Raw genomic sequence first — 18,584 nt, 5'->3', positions numbered from 1 at the left:
CAAGCCACGAGCTGACTTTTCTTCCAGAAGCCCCCTTCTTCAGTCTGGAAAGGGCATAGCCTCTGGGGGGACCCTGGTGGGTGCTGGCTCTCAGCAGTCCCCCTCAGGGTCTCTGCTGGGTCTCCCGGCCTGGGCAGCCGGGTCCGGGGGGCTCCCGCTGCTTGGCTGCTCCGTGACCTGCAGGTCTCCGGCTCCCCGTCAGGGGCGCTCAGCCCAGGGCCGCCCTGCTCGCCACCTGTCCCCCTGGCCCACGAGGGCTCAGTGTGGCCTTCCAGCAGTGGCCGCCAGCACCTTGTGCTCAGCTCCTGTTTGGAGCCCCAAGGCGGCCTCCGGGAGGCGGGTGGGTCCTTGGAGAAGGAGCGCCACCCGCGGGCCCGGGGAGACCCAGGAACGTGTCGCGGCCACCCGTGGACATTCCACCATTCGCCGGGCCGGGTGCACGGGCCGAGCCAGCTCCAGGGATCCCAGAAAGGGCCAGGGCGGCCGTCGCCTGGCCCTCCGGACAGGCTGGCTCACTTGGCCGTGGGCACCTGGCGCCGGGATCGTCGTCCTCCCCACCGCCCAGGGCAGGAGGCCCCAGGGCAGTGGGGTCCCAACCAGGCTCCCGGACCTCTACGAGCCCCAGGAGTTGCGTCCTCCACACGGGCAGGAGGCGGGGATAGCCCCTCCTGGGTGCGGGGGGCGCCCCGGGCGCCCAGTCATCCCACAGCACGAGGGACACAGGGTGGGCCGCGGAGCCACCGCGTTGGGAACAGCGCAGCAAAGAGGCGGCTCCCCGGGAGTGGGACCGGCCAAGGTCCTGCCTGCTGGGAGAGGGGCTCTGGCTCCGTGCTGCAGCCCACCCTGGCACCCATGGGGCCCGGCCAAGGATGCAGGGCCCTTCGGTGTCAGAGGAGAGCCTGTGGCGAGGCCCTGGCGGCCTCCTCCCCTCGATTGCCCCCGCGTGGGTGGCAGTGCTGGCGGCTCCCACCTCGCCCCAGAACCCCTCACCCCGCCCAGCCCTGACTTCAGAGATGGGGAGCAGAGACCCCGGGACGTCCCCAGGCCACACGTCAGCTAAGGGGAGGAGCGGGTGAGAACTCGGGGTTCCAGGCCGTGCAGGGGGGTGGGAAGCGGCACGCACGGGCCGTGGGGGGGGGTCACCCCTGCCTAGGCCGCAGAGGAGGGCCCGGCCCCGTCTCGCACCAGCAGGAAGGGCCGCCTTACTGGGCCACCCCCAGGCTGTTCTCTAGGGGAGCAGAGAATGTGCTTCTGCAGAACAGAAGTGATGCCGGAGAAGCTGCGTCTGTCATGCAGTTAATATAAAAGTGCGGTTTTGCTTCATTTATGTAAAAAAGAGAGAGAGAGAGAGAACCATGAGTGCACACCTGTAAGGCTTGCACACTGCTGGGATTCCTCGGCGTCGGAGACGGAGAAAATTCCCCGTTTCGCCTGCCGCTGGCTTCGCCGTCCCTTCTGGAGTTCAGGTCCATGGCCAGACTGAAGGTGTACGTCCTGCGGGAGGAAAGAGACGCTGTGGACAGAGAAGCGATGGATGGCCGTCATCCCAACGAGGGAGAAGCCTCTGCCTGCCCCTGGGCGTGCCTGAGCTTGAGGGGCTGCGTGACAGCTGAGCAGACGCCGCTTCTGGGGGGATAAAGCGACACAACGCGCACCAGGTAAGCGGGGGAGCGGCGGGTGGTGACTCCCGAGTAAGGGGTGCTTGTTCCGTCATCACTGCCCCCGGCCTCTTGGCTCTACCTTCTAAAGGGGTCAAAAGGGGTGAAGGTAGACAGAGGTGGATGTGGGGATTCAATCATGTGCCCCGAAAAGATGCGTTCCAGTCCTAACCCCCTGCTGCGGTGTGAGACCATGTGTAAACGCACCTTTAAAATCGATTCTATTAGTTAAGGTGTGAAACCAGGTGTAAACGCACCTTTATAGATGTCAGTATTAATGGTGTGTAAATGCACCTTTAAAGATGCTCCTGTTACAGTGTGGACCACGTGTAATGCATCTTTAAAGATATTACCGTTAGTTGATGTGTGGACCGTGTGTAAACCCGCCTTTAGAGATGTTGCTGTCACTTAGGGTGTGTAGCTGCACCTTGAAAGATGTTACTCTCGGTGAAGGTGGGGACCCGCGTGGACCCGGTGGGAACAGCCCGAGGAGAGGGAGCAGGCGGGCTGAGGGCACTGTCAGGCCAGCTGAGGCCGGGGTCTGCGGCCGTGTGTGGGCCAGCAGGACGCTTGGTGGGACTTTAAGGGCGAAGACCTGCTGGCAGAGGCTTTCGGGACAGCGAGAGGAGAGCGAGTGTGGGCGGCAAGGAGCTCAGCAGTAATGAGAGCTGAGAGATGGGGCGCTGGTGGCTGGCGGTGGAAACGCCGAGAAAAGTAGTGTTCGCCCCCGTCTGGGAAACCACAGCAGCTGGCTTGCCGGCGAGCACGGCCCAGGGGTCCCGGGGCGAGCTGCTGCCTTGAGGAAGGGGCCGGGGAGGGGGTGCAGCTCCCCGGGGCGGGGGCCTGCACCAGGGGGCCGGCCGGCTCTTCTCCGACTCTGCGTGCAGGTGCAGAGGCTGGCAGGTGGGCGGTGGGAGCTTGTGGACACTTTCCTCTGACGCTTTCACCTGTTGTGGTGAACTGGCAAGCAAGGGCATCTGAGCAGAGGCGCGCGTGGGACGTCCAAACGGACGGTTTGGGTGGAGGTGCGGGGGGCGTGGGTGGACTAGGGAAATGGGTGGGGATCAGTCAGCACCCCAAGGGAGGCCAGCGCGGGGGAGGAGAGCCTCCTCCAGCACGTTCCACTGGGCAGGTGCCGAGTTGGCTCTCAGAGGGTTGGGATTTTCTAGGTGAGTCAAGGAAGCAGAAGAGGGAGAGGGGGCCGAGAGGGTCAAGGAGGGATTGCCGTGGCGGATGCGGGGAGGGCTGGGGAACAGGCGTCGCTTTGAGGGGTGGCTGCTGCTGGGGCGGTGGGGTAGGGTGTTTGTGTGCTTTTGTCCACTTAAGTTGCAATACTTGGTCTATATGCAGTGCTGTGCTCCAATTTCCAGTGTTACTAAGATGTACTAGAGAACACTTTAATGGCTGCATAATATCATGTATCATAATTTCAATAACCATTTTCCTAACAGAAATGTGGCTGCTTCCGTTTCTCAAAACAAATTTCAGAACCTGACGAATATCACTGTCTGTAGACCTGACGTGCTCCTTAGATTGGATTCCGGAAGGTAACCAGAGGTCAGGACTGTTTCCACAGTATATTAGTACACTATATACTAGTATCCTAGTACATTCTATTGGTATATACTACTAAATTGCGTTCTAGAAATGTCCACCCTCACCAGCTCTGCAGCGTGCACCTAATTTAAGACTCCCTTTCCGGGGTCAAGGGGAAGGCCCAGATACCTCCAAACAACAGGCCTCCTCACTGGTCCCCTGAGAACTAACGGGCGGGGGTCACAAGGCCACCAGTGAGGACAGCCAACAGCTGAGCCCCTCCCCAGCATCAGGAGGGGAGGGGCGGCGTCGCCCCTGCTGCGCGCCACCACCTGTCTCCTCTTGCTACTATTTCTCTTTTCTTGTTTCTTAACAAATCCTTTACTCCCTTGCCCACCCTAAAAAACACAAAAAGCCATGCTCACCAGGTTAACATTGCCGTTACATTTTAAAAAACGATCTTTTCCGACTTAAGAGGTGAAAATGGCACCTCATTTTATTGGGCACCTCTTTTATTACTAGTGAGCGGGAACTTTTATTTTCCATGTATATCTCAGCCAAATGGGTTTTCTCTCCTCCTCACGTTCTTTGGCCATTTTCCTCCCGGTCTTACTGCTTTTCTTAGCAGTGCTGGAGTGAACTCCTCATGCAGGAAGAGCCCGGGGGACGCCCTCTCGGCCAGTTAAATGAAAAAGCCAGGCGCGTGCCCGCAGGCACAGAGGTGCCCGAGGCCACAGAGCTCCGGGAAGGGGGCCGCGGGCGCAGAGGTGCCCGAGGCCACAGAGCTCCGGGAAGCGGGGCCACGATCAGGGCGGGGAGGAGGAAGCGGGCGCCGGGTCCTCGGCTCGCGTGCCACCGTGGAGGGAGCCTGGCTTTCCTCGCACTTTGCTGTTCTGAGAAAGGCGTTTTTCTCTCCTTGCTGTGTGCATTGTCATACGCTTTATGATTTTTTAACATACAGGAATCTGAAATTTTTAAGCACTTAATCATTATTAGAGACAAATCTGTTAAATCTTAGTTAAAATCCCTCCCATTACTTCTGTGCATTCAAAGTTCTCAGCCACACAGAAACGGAAATAGATCTATTTAAACTACCTTCTATTTTTAGATGATTCTCTTTCTCCTATTTAATTCTCGAGGCTATCAGGACTTGATGTCAGAGTCTGAGGTGAGAGGCTATAAATAACATTTATTTGATATGCATTTCTCCATACATCAAGCCGGCTCTCTCTTATCTAGTCCATCCCACCGAATCCATTTTTGTTTTCCTGAGGCCAGGACCATATACAGATTTATCACATCTCATTAACATCTGGCAGGATAAGTAGCTCCTTTCATTATTTTTGTTCTTCAAATTTTTCTCAACTCTTCTCTTCTTCCAGATGAACTTTACATTCAACCAGTGAAATTCTAACAAATGACCCCTGCGGGCTTTAGCCTGGAATTTCATTAAATCTAAAAATTACTCTGGGAAGAATCCATGTAGCCACACGATTGGCTTTTCTCAACCATGACCGTGGCTTGTTTCTATTTATTCAGCCCGTTTGCAAATGTCTGTAGTTCTCTGACAAAGGGCTTGAGTCCCCAAGATTCTCATAAAACCAACCAACAGTAGCTCCAAAGCTCCCATGCCGAGAGCCTCCTACAGGTGCAGAGCCTGGAAATGCCTCCTTTCTCCAGTTCTCCAGCCCACAGGCTCCACCCGCAAGCCCTTCCCTCTCCCTGCCCGGTGGGGCTTTGGTTTAGTCGATGCCTTTCTCAAATTGTCTGCCAGTTGTATCTTCCCTTCTCACCTCGTCGTTGCCTGTCCTGTCTGGACCTGTGAACCCCTTTTTGGTGGGGTCCATTTCCAATTGACCTACTTTGCTTGAATCCTCTCAGTGTTAGCTCCTGTGACAGCCAATTTTACATGTCACCTCGGCTGCGTTAAGGGTCTAGTCATTTGGTCAACTCTGGCCTGGATGACACCGTGGCGGTGTCTTGTAGATGGGCTTGGCTTCGTAAAGAAGGTGACCCTCAGAAGGTGGAGGGGCCTCAAGCAATCAGTTGAAGGTCTGGAGAGCAAAGTCCTGAGGTTTCCAGAAGGAGACGCTCTTCTGCCTCAAGACACCCCATCTACTCTTTCAGGGGCAGGAATGTATCAGGTTTAATAACAAGTTAAAAAAGGAAAGGGCCGGAAGATGGCCACATACTCTTCTTTAATCCATACCCCTCCCCCCCAAATCCTCTCTGTCCTTATAAATTTAATCTGAGTACAGTTAAGGCTGTGTGTACAAAAGGGGTCCAAAGCAGCCCTTAGGAAGCATCTTCTCCTAAGCATGTGGATTGTTCTTCAAAAAGAGTTACCTTTACCAAGCTCAGCACCTCTTCATTTAAAAGGCAAATAAAAACAGGAGGTGGAAAGCTGGCAAGTGAGAAATCAGATGTTCTCACAGCTACCTGGGCGCAGCCCTCCATCCTTCACACAGACACCCTCATGTCCACTATCATCCCTCTCCTGCTCTTCCTGTGGCTCCTCTTAGACCCTTCTGGGGACTCTGAGTGGCTCCTACGTGTGTGACCATGGCTATGACCTGGGGACTTGAAGCAGGAGCTTTGCTGTCTGTCTTGGGACCTGCTGCGGTGACTTCTCTGACTCTTGCTCCGTGGCTTTCTCGGTGACAGAAAGAGCTCCTCTTTTGGGAGATGGACTCCACCTTCTGGGAGACCAGCTTCTACTCCTCCTGTCACAGTACTGGGCTTGTCCATGTCGCGGTCGCGTTGTGGGTGGTGCTCGGGTGATGGCACTCTCTCTGCCTGCTCGTCCTCCTCCTCTCCTTCGCTGGGCCCCACCATCCACGTCCTCTTCTAGGGCACTAACCTGAGGCTCCAGGGGCTCCGCTTCGTCCAACACACTACGTTGCTGCAGCCGGCACAGACTGATGTCACCCATCTCTCACGGTGCAGCAGCTCGTCACACTCATCCACGTGCATCTGTTCAAGCTTCCCATTTCGTTTCTGGCTCTTGATTTTCTAAGAGTCATTGTACAGAGGTTCCAAGGACTCGCAGCAATCAATTGCAGTGCCCATCAGCCTCATGCAAAGTGCCCCCAACATGTGAACATACTCAAAATGTTCATTTTTGATAAACCCTACAGTGGTATCCTTCTTGGGTTGAATGTGCAACATCTTCAAGGTCAAGCACAGAATGGGGAGTTGGCTTTATGCTGTCTCCATGGACGCCATCTACAAATCTTAACTCCATGGCTTTATCAACTACTAGCTTAGCAGTAAGTCCAAGGTACCCTCTCTCCAGTACTTGGACTCATAGACTCATGCCTGAATGATCTTCTCCACCAGATGTTGAGGGGTGGTGCCATGGATGCTATTCCCATCTTGCCCACACTATCTACTCTTCTCCAAATTTCCAACTTGTTGGCCTCTCCACTGGATTTCAGACTCAAACCGTAGTATCAGCTCTTGGTGGAATTTCCAGCCTGCTGCCCACCCCACAGATATTGGGCTTGCCAGCTCCCACATTGCATGAGCCAATTCCCTAGATAAATATCTTAATATATATACATATTTCTCTTTATATATCCTGTAGGTTTTGTTTCTCTGGAGAATCCTGACTGACGCAGCGGCCAACAGACATGAAACACACACTTCCATCGATCAATGATCATATGTGTTGACCAAGAACGTATTTCCCTTTTCAAATGAACGCACTGTGAGTCCAGTTCCTGCAGTCCCATGTAACACAGGAAACGTGCTTTTCCCTCCTTCTGGGGGAAATGCGGGGGCGCTGCACCTCACTTGTGGCTCCTTGTGCAGGCAGCAAAGCGTTGCTATCTATAAATAACACCTGTGAAGCTTTACAGTCAGAGAGAAAATGGAAGTTTTTTTGGCTAGTCTTTCAAATGAAATGTAATCAATGGTGGTGGTAGGAGAAAAGACAGAGTTAGCATTTAGTATTTCTTGTGTTTCTCTTTAACTTCAGAGAATCACTCAACGGTTGATTTATACTGTGGGAATATACGTGTTTAAATTCTCCTTTGTCTGTAAAAAGGGCATAGCTGCAGCTTGTGGGATTGCACGGGATGCGTATCTTGATTACGTTGGCACTACTTGCCGCCAACGAGCTCTGTGGTTTTCGAGAAGCGATTGACGTATTCAGTGTTGAAGATCTCATCTTGGCTAGCAGATGATAAGCTTCTCCTCAAGCTCCAGGGTTCGTGGGCCTTTTGTGCTTTGTCTCAAATTTTGCTCCCTCCATTCTGCGATACGGAGAATTGAAATCTGCGTTGTGATTTCTGAACACACACCCTCTGCCTCCCTCACCCTACCCCACCCCCTGACGAATCAATCTCCAGATCCCATCTGATTGCTCTCTTTATCAGAATGGGCAGATATTGTGGGATTTTTGTTGCAGAGGAAATCTAAAGAGTCCCAGAAGCATCTGGAAGAAAGGCTGGCAGAGTTGTATCGGTGATGGGAGGCTGTTGTCCTATTGGCCAACTAGCAAGCGTCCTATCTGCAGTCATAGCTGGAAATGCGCTCTGCATTATAGAGAGGGTGGGAGGTGCCTCGCGGCGGAATTTGTGACACCAGCCACTCTTGTTATGGGGCTGCCCATGCTGAGATGAGTATGGAGGTGCAGGCTTGTAGGAGTACCCATCCGAGCACCTCCCTGTCTGTGCCCACAGGTGTGTGCTAGGCTTGGGATCTGGCCATCTGGCCCCATCAGCCATGCGTGTATGCCAAGACATTCAGAGACCATTTTCTGATTTAAATGTTTAACAGAGTACATTTTGGGAGGCTTAAAAATGCATAGCTAGTAACATTGAGCTGAAGAAGGTCAACCACCACACCAGGGAGCCAAGAGTGCCTACAACTGAAAGCAGGAGGATTGCATCCTGCATCCAGGTGGAATCTAAGCCCCCTCTTGATATAGATGTGGAGTGGACACAACCATTCTAAGGTCCACAGGATGGAGGAATAGAGTATGGATTAGAGTGGACTTGCTGGTATTCTATTCATGAACTATTGTGATTAGTAATCGAAGAAAATGTGGCATTCGTGTGGAGAAAGTGGCCATGGTGGCTGCTGGAGGTAGGGAGTGGGAGGAAGAGATGTGATGTGGGGGCGTTTTCGGGACTTGGAGTTGTCCTGGGTGGTGCTGCGGGGACAGTTACTGGACATTGTATGTCCTCCCATGGCCCACTGGGTGGACTGTGGGAGAGTGTGGGCTATGGTGTGGACCATTGACCATGAGGTGCAGTGGTGCTCAGAGATGTATTCACCAAGTGCAATGAATGTCTCATGATGACGGAGAAGGTTGTTGTTATGGGGGAGGAGTAGGGTGAGGAGGTGGGCGTATCTGGGGATCTCATATTTTTTGAATGTAACTTTAAAAAAATAAAGACAAAAAAATAAAATAAAATATAAAATGAAATAAAAAAAGAAAATAAATGCCACCCTTAAAAAAAATGCTTAGCTAGGACAACTGAGTCCATCAGCCCTTGTTACCTGTCATTCTGGCCCATAATCCCATATCACAAATAAAATTTGTCAGGGTATCTCACTGCTCCCCAATGAGAAGGGGGGAGCTTAAAAAATGGAACCAATCAGATACCCCTCCACATCGAGCCCAGCACTTGTATTTTCTCTCCGCTTTTTGTGACTTTTGTTAACGTTTATTAATTCCCAAGGAAAACATGTCTCTAGAAAGAATAGTCCCAGAAACATCAGGGCCAGAGGCTGGGGGTGTTATGTTGGTGATGGGTAGCCCATGTCTAAAGTATGAAGCCGCACATATCACAGCCACAAGCTATAGCCTTCACTGCACAGTTCTAAAAAGGCTTGGGTTGCCAATTGTCGGGTGGTTCTGCCGTGATCAAGAAACTCTCCTGGAGATGTGCAAGGCAGCAGGGGCTGCTGCTAGAATTCAGATGGCCAGTTCGGGTATAACTTGTGTCTGCTCACCTGCTAGTCCCTAAGTGAGCTATTGAATTGGTGACTAAGGAAGTTAGTTCTAAAAGGAAGTAAGCGGCTCCGTAAGTCTTTGCCCACCTACGCTTCTCATCTCTCCAGTAGCAGCCTGCATGGATTATATCACAGACCTTTGTGATTTTGATGTGGCCACTAGACCCAGGGACAGGTCTCCGCCAGCAAAACTGTGCTGCTCCAGAACGAGGGGTCTGCACGTCCCTGGGCTGGCACCGGGTACAGGAAGGCTCGGCCCAGGACCCCTCAGCACTGGGTGGAAGCTCCGTCCCAGCTTTGTCTTACTTCTCTACCTTTATTCTCCCTTTGGTTTGCTTAAATTTAAAATAATTAATGCATTTTTTAGAATAAGTAATAACTTTACATGGTCCAAAAAGGAAAACATTGTAAAATAATACAAAGTATAACTTATTTCAATGCCTTATTTTTACTTAATCGTATCTTCTATTGGCAGCTTAAATAATGGTCAGAAGCGTGAGGTTTGGATCAGGATGACGTTTTGAGTCCTGCTTCCTCTACCCGCTAATGAGGTGAACTTGGACAAGTTATTTTCTCTCTCTGTGCCTCAGTTTGTTTCATCAGCTATAAAATGGAATAATAATAGTGCCTGCCTCATGGATTAAATGAATTAATAAAGGTAAACATATGAGACAAAGCCTGGCACAGGGTAAATGGGATATAAGCATCTAGAGCTATTATGCATCTCTTAAGCTGCTTTAAAATCATTTTGAATGGGATGGATTATAAATCAACACATCAGTAAATAAACCACATGACTGTTGCTGCATTTTCCTTCCCTATTTGTATTTTATGGTTCCCAGTGTTTATTAATTAGGGCAAGGAGTTAAATGGCTGTAAGTTAATACAGAAGATCACACTGTTCCCAAACCCCAGAGATGCTGGAATGTGCTGTGCATTGACTTGTTATGTTTAGTTGGAAAGCCTAGGGGCACAAGTGCTAATGAAACTTCAAGGTATTAGTAGATTAGCAGGAAGGCATGTAACACTTAAAGAAATCGGTCCTATCACCTATCTCTTTATAAAATTATTTCCAGAAAATACTTCCAATTTTTAACAACTCTTTCTTGCAAAATCCAGTCATTTGTTCTAAGAGCTTCTATTAAACACTAGTGTTAAAATTTTTTCTTTTCTTCTTCTTCTTCTCCTGTTTATTTGTTTTTTGGTTTGGGATAAAGTGATAAGCAATCATTTACTTCAGTTCTTCAAAATGCATTATATCTTAATTTGCTCAAAATGCTAGTCCTATTAGTTATGTATCAATTCCCTGGCGATTTTTAAGTAGCTTTCAATGACTATCCAAATAAGACAGCATGACTTTCATGGTTTTGCCTTATATACCACTCTCCATAGCAAGTAGTATGGGAAAATGTTCTGTGGCTGTAGAGATGCTGGGAAACTGTTTTCCACAGCCAATGTCCAGCATGGATCTGAAAATGTGTAGATTGAGTAGATGGTTAGTGCATTGTGTTCAACATAATAATTTGTTTATTTGTAGGAGGAAAAAACACCTAACTGAGTCTGTGGAGGTTTTTAGGAGAGAATTAAGAAACCGAGTGAAATAGTGAAGCAGTTTATAGCATCCTGCCTGGAGGCAGGGGACGGCCGCGCTACGTCACACCCCTCCGGAGGCCCAGGAAGCCCCAGACCACAGCAGAGGGTGTTTGTGTGCCTTCTCCCCTGCTCCTCCCGCTTTTATTCAGTTGTTCCAACCATCTGTTTTATCAGAACCTCCTGCATGATCCTCTACCAAGTACCCACACGAAGTGGTGCACCCCCTCCTCTCCTGACCACGGGTGGTGTCACTTATGCACTTTGCCTTCCACTCTCCCAGCCCTCGGAGGAGTGAAGGCCTCACAATAAAGCTCTTGGAACACCTTGCAAGAGCTCTGTGGTGTGTCAAGTTGGCGAGACTGAGCTGCTGCTTCCAGAATTTCCTTCCTAGCACGTGTCTGATCAGGGTGGGCTGACAGCCCCATGAAGGCTGGGGGAGGGAAGGCAGGCGGCCGTTACTTTATGGCATACACACACCTTCTCCCATGTATTCAGTCGAATGCTAATCAAGATGCTGCTGGGAAGAGATTTTGCAGATGTTGTTAAAGTCCCTAAGCAGGTGGCCTTAAGTTAAACAAAAGAGAGATTATCCTGGCTGGATCTGACTTATTTAGTAGGAAGAACTTAAAAGAGAGCTTAGGTCTTCTCTGAGCTTCTCTGAGCCGTGTCTGCCATCACCCACCCATCTCCCTGGACTGTCCTTCCTATTTGTCACTCGTGGACAGTAAGCTTTGGCTCCTGCCCACGGGTTCCTGACCCGCTGGGATCTCCCCTTTCTGAGTCCCTGCTCTCTCTCGGCTCCAACAATCGCATCACGCAAGTCCTTGCAACAAAGCCACATATTTATTTAAATATGTACGTGTGTATATAGAAATCACCGGTCTGCTTCTCCAGCGAAATCTTACTGATATTGAATTTGGTATCAGGAGTGAGATGCTGCTGTAACAAACAAAATAGGGAAGCAACTTTGAATCTGTCAGTGGGCAGGGGCTGGAAGAAGGTTGAGAATTATGATAAAGAAAGCCTGAATCACCTAGAACAGATTGTTGGTAGAAATATTGTAGGGGTCCCCGAAGTAACGTGCAGGGCTCAAACGATGTTGCTAGGGAGGATCAATGAGTGCAGAGAGATGAGGGTGTGGTCACACGTGTCTGTACCTGCAAGCAGGCAGAAAGGAGCTGATGTCCCGATAAGCAGAACTCTAAGAAAACCTTCTTCAAAGAATTTCATGCCTGATAGCCCCTCTTCTGAGAACAATGACCTAGTTCACTGCTTTAACTAAAGCTTGTGGTGCCAGCTCGGGGCCTTGGCTTTGCCACCAGCTAGCCCTGGCCCACCTGGCCCTCTCTAATCTTGTCTTTGTCTCGATGTGTCTTTCTTCAGCTCCCGTCACCTCCTCGTAGGTTCTCAGTTCCCCCGCGCAGGTCGTGGCAAATATACAGGTGAAATGTGCTCAGAGAGTAGGGAGACGCGTGAGATGGGAAACTGGAGGAAGGGGATCCTTAGGTGGTGGCCAAAAGCTCACTTAGAATTTCTGTCTGTGGAAAGCAGAACTTCTAAGCAATGAAGCTGGTTATGTGAATAAGTTTCCAAACAAAGTGATGAAGGTACCATCTGATTTCTTCTTGTTGCGTAGAGTAAAATGTAAGAGGAGACAGGTACACTGAAGGAAGAACTGTTAAAAAAGAGACATGCCCTGATGAGGCTGAAAATTCTCAGCCTTTCCAGATGATGCTGAAGACGATAGGATACAGAGATTCTCAGGCTGACCACGAAGCAGCAAACTGCCCAGGAAGGGAAATGCATTCTGCCAATAACCCTGTGAGCATGGCAGGGGACCCCGGGCTTCAGGTGAGATGTGGTCCCAGGGGACACCTTGATTACGGCTGGTGAGACCCAGAGCAGAGGATCCAGCTAAACCGTGCTCGGACCGTGACCCATGAAGACGGCGAAATAAACAAGTTCTGGGTTAGCTGTTATGTTGGGGTAATTTATTACCCAGTAACAGAAAACCAGTGACACATCTCAGGACTCTACAGTGATCGGGGGAATAAAGAAACCCAAGCTGGGGGACCTCCGATCCTAATTTATTGTGCCCATAGGAAGGAAGTAGCGTTCTGTCATTGTTTCGGATTAGCATCTCAGAAAAGTAATAGGTGGAATAATTCCTATTTTGAGTGCACCAGCAGAAAGCCACAGATCGATCGAGATGTTTACTATACACATACAGAGCAGATTTTGTCACCAAGGAGAGCACAGTCCTTATCCAATGACGGAATGTTCTAGAAGCACACACACACCTCTACCACGGTTTCCACTTGGGTAGTCTCAGACCCCTGCTCTGAGAGCTGCACGGGCTGCTCCCGGAGGCGGCACTCACCTGTGCTTCACCCAGGTGTGGGACTCGCCGACTCTCTCGGTGTAGTTCTCGGGCAGGAAGCCCCGGCAGCCGGTCCGCTGGGAGGTCCCGATCACCCAGCCCTCGCTGGCTTCCTCCTGCTGCGTTGGGTCCACGAAGATGTGGTCCCCGGGACTTAGCATCAACTCGTCCTCGTTCTGGGGATTGTACTGGAAAAGGACCCTCAAGGTCTGGGAGACAGAGGAGCGGGGTCATTTCTCCAGCCAGGTTTGCACGGGGAAAGTCGGCTTTGTCTACGCCCGTGCACATTCTGCCTCTGGCTTTCGGGCCCCCCTGATGTGTCCTCGCCCCCGAGACGTCACCGCAGCCTCAGTCTAGCAACGTACACCGTAGAACCTAATGGTATGTACGACTCGCGTTCTTCCAGGAGATTTAGAAATAAATTCTGTTACACGTATTTCTGTCTTAAAGTATAACCAGACTGTCACAGCCACCTTCCTCCCATGAGGTTATGTCTAACTTCTCTTACAATAAGGAACGAGGTGGGTTCATTCATCCGCCTTTCTTGGCTCAGAAAGGAGTCCCGCATGCTTGCTTTCTAAAGCCAGCAGTTTATGGGGGAGTCTTGGCATGAGGCTTCACCCGAATCATTATTTAAAACAAATCCTGGCATAACCCACTGAATGCACTGGGGGAGAGTGTGAACTACAGGGTAAACTATTATCCACGTGGTGCAGCAGTGCTCCAGAATGTGTTCACCGAGTGCCATGAGTGTGCCACAAGGACGGGGGAGGTTGTTGGTGTGGGAGGAGTGGGGTGGGGGGATATATGGGAACCTCTTATGTTTTTTAATGTAACATTTTTTTGTGATGGATGTATCTTTAAAAAAATACAATTTACAAAATGATGGGTGTGGGGGAGTGGGGAGTGGGTTATATAGGTTCCTCTTAGGTTTTTTATGTTTTTTAATGTAGTGTTCTTTGTGATCTACTAACTTTAATTTAAAAAGTGTAAAAAAATGTTTTTTAAAATGAAACAAATCCATAAGCAAACTGCATTTGTCATCCTTTGCAGGGCTCTCTTTTCATATCAGAAGTGTTTCCGTCTGATTCTGACGTATACACATCCGCAGCTAGGACGTGCAAGTGTTGCACCAATGGCACAAGAAAGCCAGCAGCCCTAGAGAAGGAAGACCAGCCCCGCGCCCGCAGCCCTGAGCCCGCAGCCCCGCGCCCACAGCCCCGCGCCCGCAGCCCCGCGCCCGGTCAACTCGCCTGGTAGTGCACGAAGCGCATGTCTCGGGAGTAGAGCGCGGCCGTCCACTGGCAGCCGGGGTCCGGGTGGACGGCTCTGGCCAGCTGCTCCAGCGTCCTCTGGTGGTGGGGGTAGAACTTGTGTGCCAGGGTCAGGTGCAGCTGCTTGGTGCAAGGCTTCACGATGCAGTCTGCGAACACCGGCACCACGTGGGCCATGTCAGGACCCCGGCCCTCCGGCCACACCCGCCCCCACCCCAGGTCAGGCAGCGGGGGGGCCCCTGCGCCTTCTGCCCCTCCTCACTCCTTCCTCCGCTGCCCCGGCCGGCCCCGCACTTGGGGACCTCTCTCACGTGGCTCACCTTGTAAGGGGAGATGGTCACAATTCTGCACATTGTCCCAGGAAGTGGGAAAGAGGGGCGTGTGGGCATGAGGGTTTAGGGCCTTGGGGCCCACCGATTTGCAAGTCATTTGCCCAAGCAAATGGTTGAGGTGCACAAAGAGAAAACGCTTTCCTTTCCTTCCCGCCTCTCCGTCAGTCCCTGGGCTGTGGGAAAGGCCTGCTCCCCGAGCCGGTGGCTTTTCCTTAGATTTTAGAGTCGGGAAGAAAATCCACCGGCTGCCAGACTCTGTAAAACGTGGGGCACAGGCAACACTTGGCTCCCTTTGGTCACAGAGGAAGCGCCCAGAGGTCCGTCCCAGACCCCCTGCCAGCCCCGCCTCTCTGTCCAGCCCTAGCTCATCCCCCCGGGTCGCAGGCCACTGGCGTCACCAGAGCAGCTGGGATCTGATTTCAGCCGGCCGCAGAGCAGTTAAGGTCCCGGGGAGGCGGCGTTTTAATGGAAACAGCGCAGGCTTTGGTATCAGGTAGACTTGGCCTTCAACCTCATTCTGCCGGTGTTAGCGTCTCGGCCTGAATCAGGCTCAGTTTCCAGCTCAGCGACACGAGGATGACAACGGCTGCCTGCTGGGCTGCTCTGGGACATCAGCCTGCACACTTAGGCCTCGAGGACCTGCTCGGTCAATGTTAGTTGCCTGTCCCCTCTCTTATTCTAGGAAACACGCAGCCAGGCTCTCCTCCTAGAAAGTGCCATGGGGCGAGGGCCTCAGGCCGGCAGCCCGAGGCCCACATGCCCCTTCCATCCAACACCCTCGAGTCCTTGGGGCAAAACTGGCCATCGAGGTCCCTAAGCAAGCCCTGAGCTGCAGGGGGTGGGAACGCTAAAGCAGAAGAGCGTGTGGGCGCTGGGGAAAATCCTTTTCTCAGATTATCTAGCGGTGGGGGAGGAACGGCCCTGCCCCAAGAGTCAGCGGGGGCGGGGAAAAGGCCTGGGGCTGGTTTCAGCGGAACCGCTGAGTCACACCCAGCCTCCCGGGGGGGGGGGGGGGGGGGGGGGGGGGGGGGGGGGGGCCCTGGGTCCCTGGTCTCCGCTTCTCTCTGTGGCTCGTGTCCGTGGGGACCGGTCTCTGGGGAGGGCCAGCATGATCAGGGTGCCTCAGCGGACGGGGACACTCAAGGTCAGACCAAGGGCACAGGCCACCGCAGGGCAGGGCAGAGTGGCCTTGGGGTCAGGGACGGACGTGAGGTCAGAGCCGGCTCCTGGGAAACAGGGCCAGTCAGTGGGGAACTGGCTGGGTTCTAAATGGCTGCTCAAGTGACCACCGCAGGCCGCTTTAGCTGTCCCAGCCTCAGTCTCCCATCTGTAAAATGGGACCAGGGGTGGGAAAGTGAGATGCTGAGCCTCAAGGCAAGTGGCTGGTATATGGTATGCTTGTGTCAAGAATCCCATTGTCCTTTTAGAGGAGAGGACATAAGAGTCATCATTTAAACTCACATTTACTTAAAGGAGGCTCATCCAAATAGAGAGGCAGTAACTCTAGTCGCCTGTCGGATGTGGCTCATGGGGGCATCAGGACACCAAGGGAAGCCCAAGTGCCCGGGTTACGGGGGCCTCTGTGTTTCATACCCCACCTGAGCACAGGGCAGACACCTGAGCCGGGCAGGGGGCGGGGCGGGGCAGACACCTGCCTAGCAGGTGCTTCAGCCTCTGCAGGTTTCAGAGTGGCAAATCATTGAGCACCTTTGGTGAACCAGGAATTAGCGGGGGATACTTCTCAGAAACTGGCTACACTGTTTCAATATCACCAAAGAGTCCTCACCACTTTGCAGGTAAAGAAAAAGGACTTCGGGACTTCAATTAAGGCCACACCCCTTATCAGAGATGAACGAAAAATCCCAACCCAGATCTTCCCATGGCATGCCCAGAATTCTTTCCACTAAACTCAGCTGTCCTCTCCATCTCCAGACCAGGGCTAGAGCTTGAGAAAAGGGCAATTTGTTGATTCTCAAAGTGAGCCTAGATAGTTTTTCCCACAAGAAGTCAAGAAGGGAAGAGTATGCACACGCTGAAAAAACACAACAATTTAGGACTTGTGTTTCACACGCACGCTGCCCTCTCAAGGAGAGATGCCCACGTCAGATGAGGGCTGGGAATGCCCTGATGGCCCTGTGTGTGCCCCAGCTGGCAATGAATGCACACAAACACGCACGCTTGGTGCTTGGGAGACCCGTCTGTGGAGGTTTCCCAGGCTGCGGGAGGAGAGCTGGGCGTTTTGAGAAACCACATCAATGCAAGGAAGGCTGGTGCCACTTAAAGGAAGGACCACTGCTGGTTCTCAGACCCTTTCTATTTCCATATACAATCGAAGGATCTACTGACTCATTAAAGAGCCTAGAGTTAAATGGCACCTTGTGAAGGAAACGGGCTGCAAAGTGTGAAGCCAGCACCCAATGTGGGACATTTCCCATTTAATGCCACCATCTGTGCATCGAAGAGCAGCCTGGAATCTCTGCTCTGTGGACTCGACCACCTGCTTTGAAGGTTTGGGTGCGCATAACCACGTGAGACAAAGCACCCCGCTATGACTGGTGCACCCCCCTTATGAACTGGTTCTCGGGGCTGCGATGGGTGGGGGCTGCCTACCTGCCAAGACGGACGCCTCTGTGGCGAATGTCACCGCAAATTCCCGGATGGCGTCTGCAGGGCTGTCGTTGATGAAGAAGCCGAGGTAGCTGATGGAGGAATGGAGGACCAGGGGCACGGCTGAGGGGAAGGAGCTCAGGACCTTGTCCCCCGCTCTCTTCAGAGCCTCGTACAAGCATTCCACCTTCTGGTCTTCACACTAGTGCAAAAGACACGCACAGCATGGCTCCCCATCTCTTGTTAGAAAACCAGTTATTAGAGTAATTAATAAAAATTATGGGGCAAAGTGAGACTCTAACGTTCAAAACATGACAACATCATTGTTTCTCTAGTCCCTGGACATTTGGGGCTATGGTTTTTGTCCATGGGTTTGACGAGCCACTTAGATAATTCAGGTGAAATTTCTTGGGGGTGTGGAGTGTCCTCCGGCCACCCAGGCGGGCAGCCCCTGTCATCTGACCACCGTCCTCCCTCCGAGGGGGGCTGAAGCAGTCCCAGCAGCACACTGCACACAGGCATCTCCTCCGTGCCTCGGCGTCAGTGTCCCCGAGCTGCTGTGACGACGTACCACGACCCTAAGACAACAGAAACGTGTTCTGGGGGCCAGAAGCCCCAAATCAAGGGATCGGCAGGGCTGCGCCCTCTCCAAAACCCCTAGGGAAGGGTCCGCTCGCTGGCTCTTCCAGCTCCCGGGGGCCGCTGGCCTTCTCTGCCCATCGCCCCGTGGCCGTCTTCCCTCCTGTGCCGCGGCCAGAGTCCAATCTCCTTTTTGAGGTGGACACTGGTGGTTATGGCTTAGGCCTCATCCTGATCCAGCTTGGCCTCGACTTAACGAATCACGTCTCCAAAGATCCTGTTTCCAAACAAGGTCGCAGGGACCTGGGCTTCAGGCCCCAGTATGTCCTTGGAGGGGACGTGCTTCAACCCCCGACACCAGAGTCCATTGCTTTGCTCAGGACTCCGTCGTTCAGCTTCTGGAGATGTCCAGGAGACTCCGGCGCAGCCGTGGGGGTCCCTGAAGGCAGTTGGCCCCGATTCCTCAGAGTGGAACTGCAGGTCGTGGCTCTGGTCCCTGGAACCCCCACCCTGTCCTTCCATGTGTCTCATCACAGCGCCGTCTGCAGGCTCCTCTGCCCACGACGTCCTGCTTTCATCCTTCAGATTCAGATTCCCAAATTCTCCAAACTCTGGGTGGATCCAAGCCCACCCAGACTCTTTCCCACCTCTGCCCCCCCAT

General features: G+C 52.3%; 1 protein-coding gene and 1 pseudogene across 1 annotated transcript in view; both read right to left on the bottom strand.

Annotated features, from left to right (window-relative positions):
* The window catches only part of UBASH3A (ubiquitin associated and SH3 domain containing A), a 60,281-nt gene that overhangs the window by 22,764 nt on the left and 18,933 nt on the right, over nucleotides 1-18,584 (bottom strand). Inside the window, exons 4-7 of the mRNA XM_058296285.2 lie at nucleotides 17,348-17,546; nucleotides 14,385-14,554; nucleotides 13,132-13,340; nucleotides 1,368-1,494 (exon numbers count right to left, since the gene is read on the bottom strand). Of these exons, the coding sequence (XP_058152268.1) occupies nucleotides 1,368-1,494; nucleotides 13,132-13,340; nucleotides 14,385-14,554; nucleotides 17,348-17,546 (705 nt within the window). The remainder of the gene's footprint in view (nucleotides 1-1,367; nucleotides 1,495-13,131; nucleotides 13,341-14,384; nucleotides 14,555-17,347; nucleotides 17,547-18,584) is intronic.
* LOC139438805 (pre-mRNA-splicing factor 38A pseudogene) lies at nucleotides 5,655-8,719 on the bottom strand (annotated as a pseudogene).

The sequence above is a fragment of the Dasypus novemcinctus genome, chromosome 4, assembly GCF_030445035.2.
Source record: "Dasypus novemcinctus isolate mDasNov1 chromosome 4, mDasNov1.1.hap2, whole genome shotgun sequence".
Taxonomy (NCBI): domain Eukaryota; kingdom Metazoa; phylum Chordata; class Mammalia; order Cingulata; family Dasypodidae; genus Dasypus; species Dasypus novemcinctus.
The sequence above is the reverse complement of the archived record's forward strand: the minus strand, read 5'-3'. Positions and strand labels throughout refer to the sequence as shown.